Raw genomic sequence first — 12,906 nt, forward strand, 5'->3', positions numbered from 1 at the left:
ACTCCTTTAAAATCACTTTGTGGGTTTGTTTTTCAATTCAAAAGACAAGAGTTAGACAAACATACTGACTTTTTTAATGGTTGAAATACCCAAAATATAATTATTTGATATACTGTATACACTTAAGGATGAAATAGTTTTATTTTTTTAAATAGTCTTAAGTGGAAATCGATATTAATACTGTTTGTAATACTTTTACAGCAGTCTTTAGGAAGCTGTTTTTTAGCTTCTATGGCTAAGTTATGTTACGTAAATATACTACTCTTTAAATTGTTAAAAGAAATATATGCATACAGTATTACTAATTAATTTGTACTGATTATCTTAGGATAAAGTATTTTCTTTTTTTTTTAAAGTAGAAAAAATATTGAGATATAATATTTTTACAACATTTTTATGGAAGCTGACCTTTTTGGTCTTTTATGTGTGTGTGGATATGTGGGTGGATTTTAAGGACCTTATTAGGTTGTTTGATGTAAAACCGGCACACTCAGGGTCAAAATATGATAAATCAGATGAGAATACTTACTTTTTTGACACCACTGTTGTGTTGTGTATTTGCAAAGGAGCAACACTGTTAAAAAAGTCTTTAATGCAGTAAAATTATAAATGCAGCCATTTCCTATTGTACTGCATTCTCTTGTGGCCCAACTTGCAGCAACACCCACACAGCGCCATGATCCATCCAATGATGCATGCATATATATATATATATATATATATATACACATGTATATATACACACACACAAACATATATATATATGTATATATATATACACCCGTCGCGTACTAAGGGGCTGGGTGGCGATATACAATATATATCTCAATATTTTTTGCTTCAAATAAAAACAAAGCACAAAACAGTCCTAGTTACCTGAGATACTAATTGTGTCATTATTTTAAATTACTAAATATTGACTTACTAAGACAAAATAATGACAAAAGTCAAATTAATGATTTAATGTAAATAAGCGTTTGAAAAAAAAGAGTTAAAAGTCGGGCCACATGCTGACATATGCTCAACCCATCATGCTTAATTTATTACAGGGAAGCCTGTGGTTGATTTTTATTATGTAAATGTTATATTTTTATCAACATGTGATAGCAGGGAAACTAGGCTACTATATTACTAACGATTAATGTAGCTATGGCTTAAAAAATACTACAATAGTTATAGAAGAGACTAAGGCTGGGCAGTATGGCCTTTTTTAACATCTCAATATTTTTAGGCCATATCGCGATACACGATATATTTCTCGATATTTTGCCTTAGCCTTGAATGCACACTTGATACATATAATCACAGTAGTATGATTATTCTATGTGTCTACATTAAAACATTCTTCTTCATACTGCATTCATATATGCTCATTTTAAACTTTCATGCAGATAGGGAAATCACAACTAATCAATTGACCAAAACTGTATTTATTAAACAGTTATTAAGCAGTGACACAAACATTCATGTCATTTCTGAAACAGAAAGTGCATGATTGTCAGAGACATTTTAAAATGAGTGCACTTTTGTGCATGATGTCACTAACATGACATATCAAAACAACACTAAATTAAAGTGCACTTTTTGTACAGAACGCTTCTACAATAATTTAAAAAAAAGTGCACTTTTTTTGCATGATGTCACACAAAATATTTCAATAAGTGTCAAACAAAAATGAGCTGCATAATGTTGACTATTTTTTTTATACGGTGTTGATCTGGAAATGTTTGCCTCGGCATTTTGATGGTTTGGGCGTGTGACACCGAATGGAGATGTTGACCTGCGGAGTAGGCACTCTTCATCCTCTAGCAGGTGACTTTTCAAATGATGGTACGCATTAGTTGTAATGCTACTTTTTGTAGCAACGCTTTTGCCCCATACCTGACAAATTGCGGTTGTCTGTTCGACATATTCCCACTTGAAGCCAAACCACCGCCAGACAATGGACCCCCTGCTGTTTTTCTTGGGAATTAATTCTTCCTTTATTTGTTACCGGATTCGCACATTCTTTCTCTCGTATTACCACTCGCACCACAGCTAACGTTACCCATGCTGCTACCTCTCTGCTCCGCGCGGGCGTATACGTGTGTGACGTATGACGTGACAGTATGTGACGTATGTAAGAAGGGGCGCTTGTTGTCTGTGAGAAGGAGAGACAGGAAAGAGTGATTAGAGCCTATAGTGTAATGCCTGCAGCTAAAAACAGCTGCGTAAGAACGTATACTTGAATATCACGATACAGTCGTTTTCTATATCGCACAGAGACAAACCCGCGATATCCGGCCGCCTTAACAACAAATCGTTGCAGGAAACCCTGATATATATACAGTACATATATCTATGTATGTGTGTGTGTATGTATATATATATATATATATATATATATATATATATATATATATATATATATATATATATATCCATCCATCCATTTCTACCGCTTATTCCCTTTCGGGTCGCGGGGGGGCGCTGGTGCCTATCTCAGCTACAATCGGGCGGAAGGCGGCGTACACCTTGGACAAGTCGCCATCTCATCGCAGATATATATATATATATATATATATATTTATACATACATACGTATATATATACATAAATGTATATATATTTACATTTATACACATATATGTATATATATACATGTATATGTATGTGTATATATGTATGTATATATACGTGTGAATATGCATATGTACATATATATATATACATATGTATATATGTATAGATATATATATATATGTACATATATATATATATATATATATATATATATATATATACACATATGTACATATATACATATATATGTTTATATATGTATAAATATGTGTATACATGTATATATCTATACATTTATGTATATATACATATATACATATATATGTATATATATTTACATTTATACACATATGTGTATATATGTATATATACACGTGTATATGTATGTATATATACATGTGTATATATATGTATGTATTTATACGTGTGTATATGCGTATGTACATATATATATATACATGTGTGTATATATGTATATATATACGTGTATATATGTATATACGTATATATATAATGTTTATATGTATATATATATATATATATATGTATATACATGTGTATGTATACATATATATGTATATATATATATATATATATTAGGGGTGGGCAAATTAGTGCGTTAATTATGAGTTAACTCATCAATCTATTAACGCCGACAATTATTTTATCGCACATTTGCGTATGTTGTTTACATGCTTTTATTTTGTTAACGCCTTTTCTTAACAAGATGGCGCCGCCCGGCGTCGAGGGGCTCTTGGTAAAGATGGAACATTTGGCAAAAATACCGAACAATTCTGCAAATTTCATGGCTGGCTTACAGCGTGGTCACTCCGGAATCACTCACGACCGCCAGGCAATTCTGGATGTGGATAGATCGGGCCGTTTTGGACTGAATGACGCGTGCTTGTTAGACCGGCTAGCTAGCATGGGAATACTTTGCCGGCTACATCCAGCGGCCTGTGAAGCAGGGGAGTATATGTGTTGTCTGTCTATTTATGAATAATGTAGACGAGGCGTGTTGGCTGAGTTCTTAACGTTTGCTTTCAGAGCGTGCATATCACAACATACAAGATGCCGTCATGGCGACACAGCCTATACCGGGCTACCGCGCATGCTCGTCACTCCTGTTGCATGCTGAGTAGGGTAGTTCTTTTATTCCCTGGCTCATAACATCACAATATAGTACCATGTATATACGTTCAGTTTATCAAAGCACCAAGCAAACAATCGGAAAATTCCCATCATATCAATTCCTAGATATGGTCATAATTATTTTAAGTGCACTACGCAGAATAAACACAACATTATTAATATTGCTACTACGGATAATTTGATCAAATTTTCCCTAAAACAGCCCACTACCTATAATATAGGTTTTTTAAACATAAGATCCCTGATAAAAAAAAAAATGTTTCTGCTGTTACCTCAGAAATTGCCTGTTCAGATGTTATGATTGTGGCTCAGAGATTTGTATGTAGATTATATTTATTTTCCATAACAAACAGGATAACTTAAATACCCTGGCAGTGGCAATAAGCTTAAATGTTTGTATTTACATTTTTTTAGTTGATTTTCATAAAATATGCTATTTAACTGCTACTGTTTAACAAGGACTGATTTAAATTGTGTTTGCACAACAAATGTTTTGGCGCTTTTGTTCATGTGGGAGAATATTCCAATAAAGGTGCACTACACACTACTTTTGAATTCATTATTGGGCTTTGCGTATACAATGCAGTTAATCGCGATTAATCAGAGAAATAGTGCGATTAACTTCGATTGAAATTTGTAATCGTTGCCCAGCTCTAATATATATATACACTGTATGTATATATGCATGTATATATATATTTATATATGTATATGTGTGTGTGTGTGTGTGTGTGTGTGTGTGTGCGTGTGTGTGTTTGTGTGTGTGTGTTTGTGTGTGTGTGTTAGTTCAAACCCCTGAGTCCTGCCAAAGACTATATATATATATATATTAGTGCTGCGAATCTTTGGGTGTCCCACAAGTCAATATTGATATATATATATATATATTTATAGTCCGGGCATTTTATTCAGATCTTGGCCAAGGATCCCCCCCATCTATCCCGAGCTCATCCAGATGAGTGGTACTTTTATGACGTTTTAATTAAACCTTCATTAAGTAAAGTCCCGCAAGGTATGCAGTTTGGAAAATGAACGGCACTTTCGGAATCATTTCAGCATTCCATCTGCCTTCTACCGTATGAGCTCCTCCAATAGTCTGTCAGCTGGCTTTATCACACCATTTATTACATAGTCATAGAGCTTTTATGTCTCCCGTTAGACGGTTGGTGCCTGTCACCAACTGTTGTCATGTGAGCCTTCCGCTGAAATAAAAAGTCAACAGAAGTCTGCCAGATCTTAAGCATGCAACTTATTTAACGGCGCACACATTTGGAACACTTTGTTCATCATTTGAGTCTTGGTTGTATACTGCACAATTTTTTGTCGATTTGCTAGCAAGTAAATGCACTTTAACCTTTACAGGCAAACTTAATTTGACCTTCTCTCTGAATGCACATGTCCAACTGTTCGATTTTTCGATATGTTTTTTGCTGTTCTCAAAGAAGGAGCTGAACAGCAAGATTCATTACAAGTACACACTCAATGAATGGACCCGTAAATATCCTAATTAAAAATGAGCATTTGTCTTCTTCATCATGCTGTTCACATTCTGACATTATGAAGAGGCCACAGAGCATTGAGTGTCACCATAATGTCAATGTCAGTAATGTATGTTTGAAATGTGTTCTCTTTGAGTTTGTGTACGGTATGTACTAATACTCCATCCATCCATCCATCTTCTTCCGCTTATCCGAGGTTGGGTCGCGGGAGCAGCAGCCTAAGCAGGGAAGCCCAGACTTCCCTCTCCCCAGCCGCTTCGTCCAGCTCTTTCTGGGGGATCCCGAGGCGTTCCCAGGCCAGCCGGGAGACATAGACTTCCCAAAGTGTCCTGTGTCTTCCCCGTGGGCTCCTACCGGTCGGACGTGCCCTTAACACCTCCCTAGGGAGGCGTTCGGTGGCATCCTGACCAGATGCCCGAACCATCTCACCTAGCTCCTCTCGATGTGAAGGAGCAGCGACTTTACTTTGAGCTCCTCCCGGATGGCAGAGCTTCTCATCCTATCTCTAAGGAAGAGCCTCGCCACCCAGCGGAGGAAACTCATTTTGGCCGCTTGTACCCCTGATCTGGTCCTTTTGGTCATAACCCAAAGCTCATGAGGGATATGTAGCAAAATCTTGAAAGCCATAGCAAATATGATCACAAATCCTCTTTGTCACTGTATAAACCTGTCACTTAGTACTGGCATTGTACCCAAAATGTCAAAAGTGGCAAAAGTAATCCCAATTTTTAAATCAGGGGATAAAAATAATATGAACAATTATAGGCCGAATTCGATTTTACCAACATTTTCAAAAATTTTTGAGAAAGTGGTCTAGAACCGACTGAATGGCTTTCTAGAAAAACTAGATGTCCTTGTCCCCTCCCAATATGGTTTTCGTAAAAAAAGCTCCACACGTATGGCTATACTCGACCTCTTGGAAAAGGTCAATGACTGTATTAAAGAAAAAAAATGCGGTATTGGCATTTTTTTGGATCTGTCCAAGGCCTTTGACACAATAGACTTTGAGATCTTATTGTACAAGCTCTACCCCTATGGTGTCAGATGGATACCTCTCGATTGGTTCCATTCTTACCTATACGGAAGGCAACAATGTGTATGCGTCAATGATCACAATTCAACCTGTATGACCATAAATTATGGGGTTCCCCAGGGATCCATCTTGGGGCCTCTCCTTTTTATCCTATACTTAAATGATTTTGTAAACTCCTCCAAAACTTTTCATAAAATGATTTTTGCTGATGATACAAATTTGTTTACCTCACACAGGAGCCTACACGATCTACAAGTAACTGTCAATTCAGAGCTTGTGAAAGTGGTATCCTGGTTCAAATGCAATAAGCTCTCACTTAATGTAAATAAAACAAATGTTATTCTATTTTGTTGTAATAAAAATCGGACAAATACTGAGCACTGCCATATCAACATCAATGGGCAGGAAATACAGAGAGTGTACTCCACAAAATTCCTGGGGGTCATCATTGACGAATACCTCAATTTCAAATGTCACATTAGCCATCTGTTAAACAAATTATCCAAATATGTTGGCCTTTTCTTTTACCTTTGTCATTATCTTCCTCTTTATGCTCTACTTACCCTATATAAAACTCTCATTGAACCACATCTAAACTACTGTAATATCATCTGGTGTAACACCTTCCCTACCTACCTTCACAAATTAGAATCCATGCAAAAGAAAATTATACGGGCCCTGTCATGGTCCAAGTTTAATGCCCCCACTCGACATCTGTTTCATAAATATCATCTCTTAAGACTGACAGAGATCAATATTTATCAAAATTCTTGTTTAACCCATCAAGTCACTTACAGGCTGAATCTTTGGCCCAGTAGCTTGGTTCCTATATACCATCCCCCACAACACTCGTAACTTAGATCTGATATCAGGCAAACATCGTTTACTGGCTTGTACCGCTCAAAGTGTCGTATGCAGGGGGCCAAAGATTTGGAACTAGCTTAATGAGAGCCTCAAGATGCTGTATCCATTCTCCAACTTCAAAAAGAAACTGACAACTTATCTATTAACCACCTATCTTTAATGCCTCATGTGAGGTAGACTACTGTTGGGTTTTGTATGGTTGAATGAATGTATGTATGTATGTATGAATGTGTATGCTTGCTTTAGTACTATTATCTTGTGTTTATCATATAGCGTTGTTGTTGTTTTTGTTGTTGTTGCGCTTGCTACCATGTTTCATGTTTCATCATTCCATGTATATATACTGTCCTCTGGACCCCCTGTCAAAAGCTTCTTCTAGCTTATTTGGGGGATCCTTTCACGTACCAACATCTTTAATTGATGATATTCACTACTGTTGAAATTGTTATATGGTATTGTGAATAAACTTGAACTTGAACTTAAACTTGAACATGACCATAGGTGAGGATGGGAATGTAAATCGACCTGTAAATTAAGAGCTTTGCCTTCCGGCTCAGCTCCTTCCTCACCACAACGGATCGATACAGCGTCCGCATTACTGGAGACACCGCACCAATCCGCCTGTCGATCTCACGATCCACTCTTCCCTCACTCGTGAACAAGACTCCTAGGTACTTGAACTCCTCCACTTGGGGCAGGGTCTCCTCCCTAACCTGGAGACGGCACTCCACCCTTTTCTGGCGTAGCCTGCTCCCCAGTACACCTGAATAGACCTTACCGGGAAACCTGAGGAGTGTGATCCGACGATAGTTGGAACACACCCTCAGGTTCACCTTCTTAAAGAGAGGACCCACCACCCCGGTCTGACAATCCAGAGGTACTGCCCCCGATGTCCACGCGATGTAGCAGAGTCTGGTCAACCAAGACAGCCCCACAGCATCCAGAGCCTTAAGGAACACCAGGTGGATCTCATCCACCCCCGGGGCCTTGCCACCGAGGAGCTTTTTTACTACCTCAGCAACCTCAGCCCCAGAGAAAGGAGAGCCCAACACAGATTCCCCAGTACTAATACTAAACTCATAATTACAAAAAAAACACATCAAAATACTGACAATCCAGAGGTACCGCCCCCGATGGCCACGCGATGCTGCAGTGTCTTGTCAACCAAGACAGCCCCACAGCATCCAGTGCCTTAAGGAACACCAGGTGGATCTCATCCACCCCGGGGGCCTTGCCACCGAGGAGCTTTTTTACCACCTCATCAACCTCAGCCCCAGAGATAGGAGAGCCCAACACAGATTTCCCAGTAATAATACTGAACTCATCAAAATACATATATGTTTTCACTAAATTATTAACACTCACTAATGTTATTGTAATGCTTTGTAAAACATAAAATAAATGGAATGTAATAAATATACACTATAAGCCTTAGGCTGAACCTAATTAATAAATTATGGAGGAACTTATGTGATGTGTCTACCCCCCTCACTCTCAGGTGCCTTTTTCTAATTGCCAATATATCAGAAGTGGGGGTCAGAAATTGCCCCTTAATAAATATTTGTGGTTTACTTGTTTGAATGCCTCATAAATTAAGCATAATTGTATTTACCGTATGTGTAAGGGTTTTTGGTTTAAGATTTTTCCTGCGACCCCAAAAGGGACAAGCTGTAGAAAATGGATGGATGGATCATTCTCATACTTTCCATTGAATATTTAACATTAAATAGATAAGCCAAGGAGATAGGATCATTTGATAATTGTTTGAGTGCATGTTAAAAATCTGCACTAATGTCGATGTCAAAAAGTGTTACCCGCAGCTCCTTTTTATTCTGGTCTGAGACATATTTTACAGACAAAATTTCCCAACAATTACACAGACAACAAAGAAACTACAAAAGGGCAAAATCTCTGAAAAATTGCACCTTGAAAGCCCAAGTCTCCCTATGTCTTACTATATACACTCTTTAATGATAAGGTCCCTTTTGTCACCTGCCCCACAAAGCAGAGATGTTGGCGTTTGTTTATTTATTCATTTATTTATTTATGTATTTCATAGCTGAGCATATATTGACCAATGGATGTTTAATGACTTCAAATGTGAAGAACGTCATGCAAATGTTTCTTTATGCAACCTTCTGTAAAAAAAATAAAAAAAAAAAAAAAAAGAGAGACATGGACAACCGTGGACTATGTGAATAGGGCTCCCCCTGCTGGAAGGTATTTATTGTGACAGTTATCTTATCTATGACGTCACTCGGACATGAGGCTGATTTTAATATAAAATGTAAGTAAATAAGTACTTCACTGGTCAATATAGTCTACAAAAAACACAAATATTGATCAATCAGTTAAATTTAGCCAGGTTAGAGTGCAAAATATTTCTAAATCCAAATGTTTGTCTTTTTGTGTGCAGGATATCTTCAATGCTGTCATCAAACAGAACCCATTCCTGGTTCACCAGCTTCCATGCTTCTGGAACGTTCAACTCTCAGACCACACCCGATCTGAGAAGTGCTACAAAGACGTGTCAGACCTCAAGGTGAGACCTTGATGCCCCTTCGTTAAGCACACACACACACAGCACAGACACACACACTGTGTCTTTAGGCATACAGTACCTGACCTGACTGCGACATAGTCTTCTTAGTCAAACAAAAGCTACCGGTTTTATCTTTGCAGATATGCTTAGGCCGATGTCAACACATGCATTGCTGCACATAAAATGGAATATCCATCCTTCCATCCATTTTCCACCACTTGTCCCTCTTGGAGTCGCGGGGGTAGCTGGAGCCTATCCCAGCTGCCTTCGGGCGGAAGAGGGTGTACACTCTGGGCAAGTCGCCAACTCATCACAGATAAAAGGGAATATTTCATATGTGATAACTCCCAATGGAATTGGCAGCACTGTGGATTCAGTTATAACTACTTTACTGACCATAGCAGTAATTCCCAACTATGAAGAAAATCTGTGTCTTTTTATGCAAACAGACAATAAAAAATATGCAAACTAACAAATTGATTTTAAATAACACAATTATTTTCAACCCCAATTTTTTTTTTTGTTACATTTTTTGGATTCGATCTTTTGGCCGGGGCCTCATCTGAACATTATGTTAGAAGCCTTTTTATTGGACTGGGAGTGGGCCATACTGAGTAATTAAAAAGCTTTTAACACCACAAGATTGAAGTTGAGTTATAACCAAAAAACGTATTTGCCACCAAAAAAAAGGATTTGCAACAAAAACAAAAGTTTGCATTCAAAAACAGTATAAGCAAAATAAGATAATTAACCAAAATAAAGATGTGCAACTAAAGAAAATTTAGCAACCAATTTGTTTTTGTTAAAAATATATATTTATATGTATACATATATATATATATATATATATATATGTGTGTATATATGTGTATATATATATATATATATATATATATATATATATATATATATACCTTGCCCTTATGTGGGCTTACCGAGGATGTCGTAGTGGTTTGTGTTGTGGTTTGTGCAGCCCTTTGAGACATTAGTGATTTAGGGCTATATAAGTAAACATTGATTGATGGATTGATTTATATATTTGTATAGACATGTACAGTATATGCATCTATATATATATATATATATATATATATATATATATATATATATATAAAACCTCAAAAGGGAATAAGCGGTAAAAAATGGATGGAAGGGAATAAGCGGTAGAAAAAGGATGGATATATATATATATATATATATATACAGTAGGGCTGCGAATCTTTGGGTGTCCCACGATTCGATTCAATATCGATTCTTGGGGTCGCAATTTGATTATATATCTTTTTTTTTCGATTCAACGCGATTCTCGATTAAAAAACGATATTTTTCCGATTCAAAATGATTCTGTATTCATTCAATACATCAACTGGTTGCAATAATGTAAATTTGTTTTAACTACTAAACGAACCAAAAATATGACTTATTTTATCTTTGTGAAAACATTGGACACAGTGTGTTGTCAAGCTTATGAGATGTGACGCAATTGTAAGCCACTGTGACACTATTGTTCTTTTTTTTTTTTTTTTTTATAAATGTCTAATGATAATGTCAATGAGAGATTTTTAATCACTGCTATGCTGAAATCATAGTGCGCATGCGTGGATCTAGACGGCCGCTGCTGCAGTTCGCTCGGTCCTTGTTTTTATTGACTGATAGAAACTTTTATTAATAGATTGCACAGTTCAGTACATATTCTGTACAATTGACCACTAAATGGTAACACCCGTATAAGTTTTTCAACCACGTTAATCAATTCATGTCTCTTGTCTTTGTTCGTTTTGTACTTTTTTATATTTTTACATTTACTCTACATTTACTTTCTATCAAGTTGTGCCCTTCTAGACATGCAGTTTAGAAGTGTTTTGTTCGTCCTACTGATGGTGGGGACGTTACTGATGAGCTCAAACGGGCAACAACAGTGGAGAGGCTCTTTCATCTACACCAGGGAACAGTTGTTGTTGTTAGGGGACGGCGTGGCGAAGTTGGTAGAGTGGCTGTGCCAGTAATCTGAGGGTTACTGGTTCAATCCCCACCTTCTACCATCCTAGTCACGTCCGTTGTGTCCTTGGGCAAGACACTTCACCCTTGCTCCTGATGGGTCCTGGTAAGCGCCTTGCAGGGCAGCTCCCGCCGTAAGTGTGTGAATGTGTGTGTGAATTGGTGAATGTGGAAATACTGTCAAAGCGCTTTGGGCTCCTTAAAAAGGGGTAGAAAAGCGCTATACAAGTACAACCCATTTACCATTTAGCAGCACCAGTTATTCGCATCCAGCTAACGGACCCGGCGCTAACTAACCAGATCCCGGAGGAGCTAAAAGGGACTTATGGAGGTGCTCGTTGCTGTCGAGGGAAAGGGAGACGCTCGAGACAGAAGAGGGCTGAATTGAGGAGGGAAAGAAGGAGATATAAGCCATATATTCCTTCCGTCGTCATGGGTAACGTGCGCTCTTTGGCAAATAAAATGGGTGAGTTGTCGGTGCTTGCCGGTAGTCAGAAAGAATATCGTGAGTGTTTTACTGAGACGTGGCTGCACGACGATGTTCCGGATAGTAACGTCTCTATAAATGGCTTTGAAATGGTGCGCGCTGACCGGGACCGAACCAACGACAAGCGGAAAGGAGGGGGGCTTGCTTTGTTTATTAATAAGAAATATTGTCATCCCGGTCATATTAAAATAAAAGAGTGCCACTGTGACCCGAACAAAGAGATGTTAGCTGTAGGACTCAGACCATATTTTATGCCCAGAGAGATTCTGCATGTTATCGTGATGGCAGTATACATCCCCCCCTCTGCTAACGCTGCAGCTGCCAGTGACGTCATCCACAGCTCCATAGCCAGACCAGGGGCGGTTCTAGGCATGCTTATATGAGGGGGCAGTCAGAAATATGAAGGGGGCATCATGTGTACACATCATGCTCCAGCACTTTTTTTTCTGTGCTTATAGTGATGATGCTATGTGTCCAACCCCAACCTGGAGTAGTGGATTGCACTTTGTCAGGCCTCTACCTTCAGACCTGTCCAACTTGGTTGTCCCACCTGAAGACTAAGATCCTGCTGGTATAGCTCTTACGGTCACTGAGGCACGCAAACCCCCTGACCACAATAAGGTGGCAATCCCTCAGGGGGGGAAACATTAACAGCGCTGCCATATTTCTGACAGGGGAAACAGAAGCAGGTGTCTCGCACCACAGAATACTCTAGCCATGGTCGTGTGCGGTACCAGGCAGGATTGAATGATCTTAATGTTGTACCAAA

General features: G+C 38.1%; 1 protein-coding gene across 2 annotated transcripts in view; it reads left to right on the top strand.

Annotated features, from left to right (window-relative positions):
• Positions 1-12,906, top strand: part of large1 (LARGE xylosyl- and glucuronyltransferase 1) — a 253,865-nt gene that overhangs the window by 214,495 nt on the left and 26,464 nt on the right. For both annotated transcript variants that reach the window (XM_061913252.1, XM_061913251.1), the window contains exon 9: positions 9,527-9,652. In XM_061913252.1, coding sequence (XP_061769236.1) covers positions 9,527-9,652 — 126 coding nt within the window. The remainder of the gene's footprint in view (positions 1-9,526; positions 9,653-12,906) is intronic.

Source organism: Nerophis ophidion, linkage group LG10 (genome assembly GCF_033978795.1).
Source record: "Nerophis ophidion isolate RoL-2023_Sa linkage group LG10, RoL_Noph_v1.0, whole genome shotgun sequence".
Classification (NCBI taxonomy): Eukaryota; Metazoa; Chordata; class Actinopteri; order Syngnathiformes; family Syngnathidae; genus Nerophis; species Nerophis ophidion.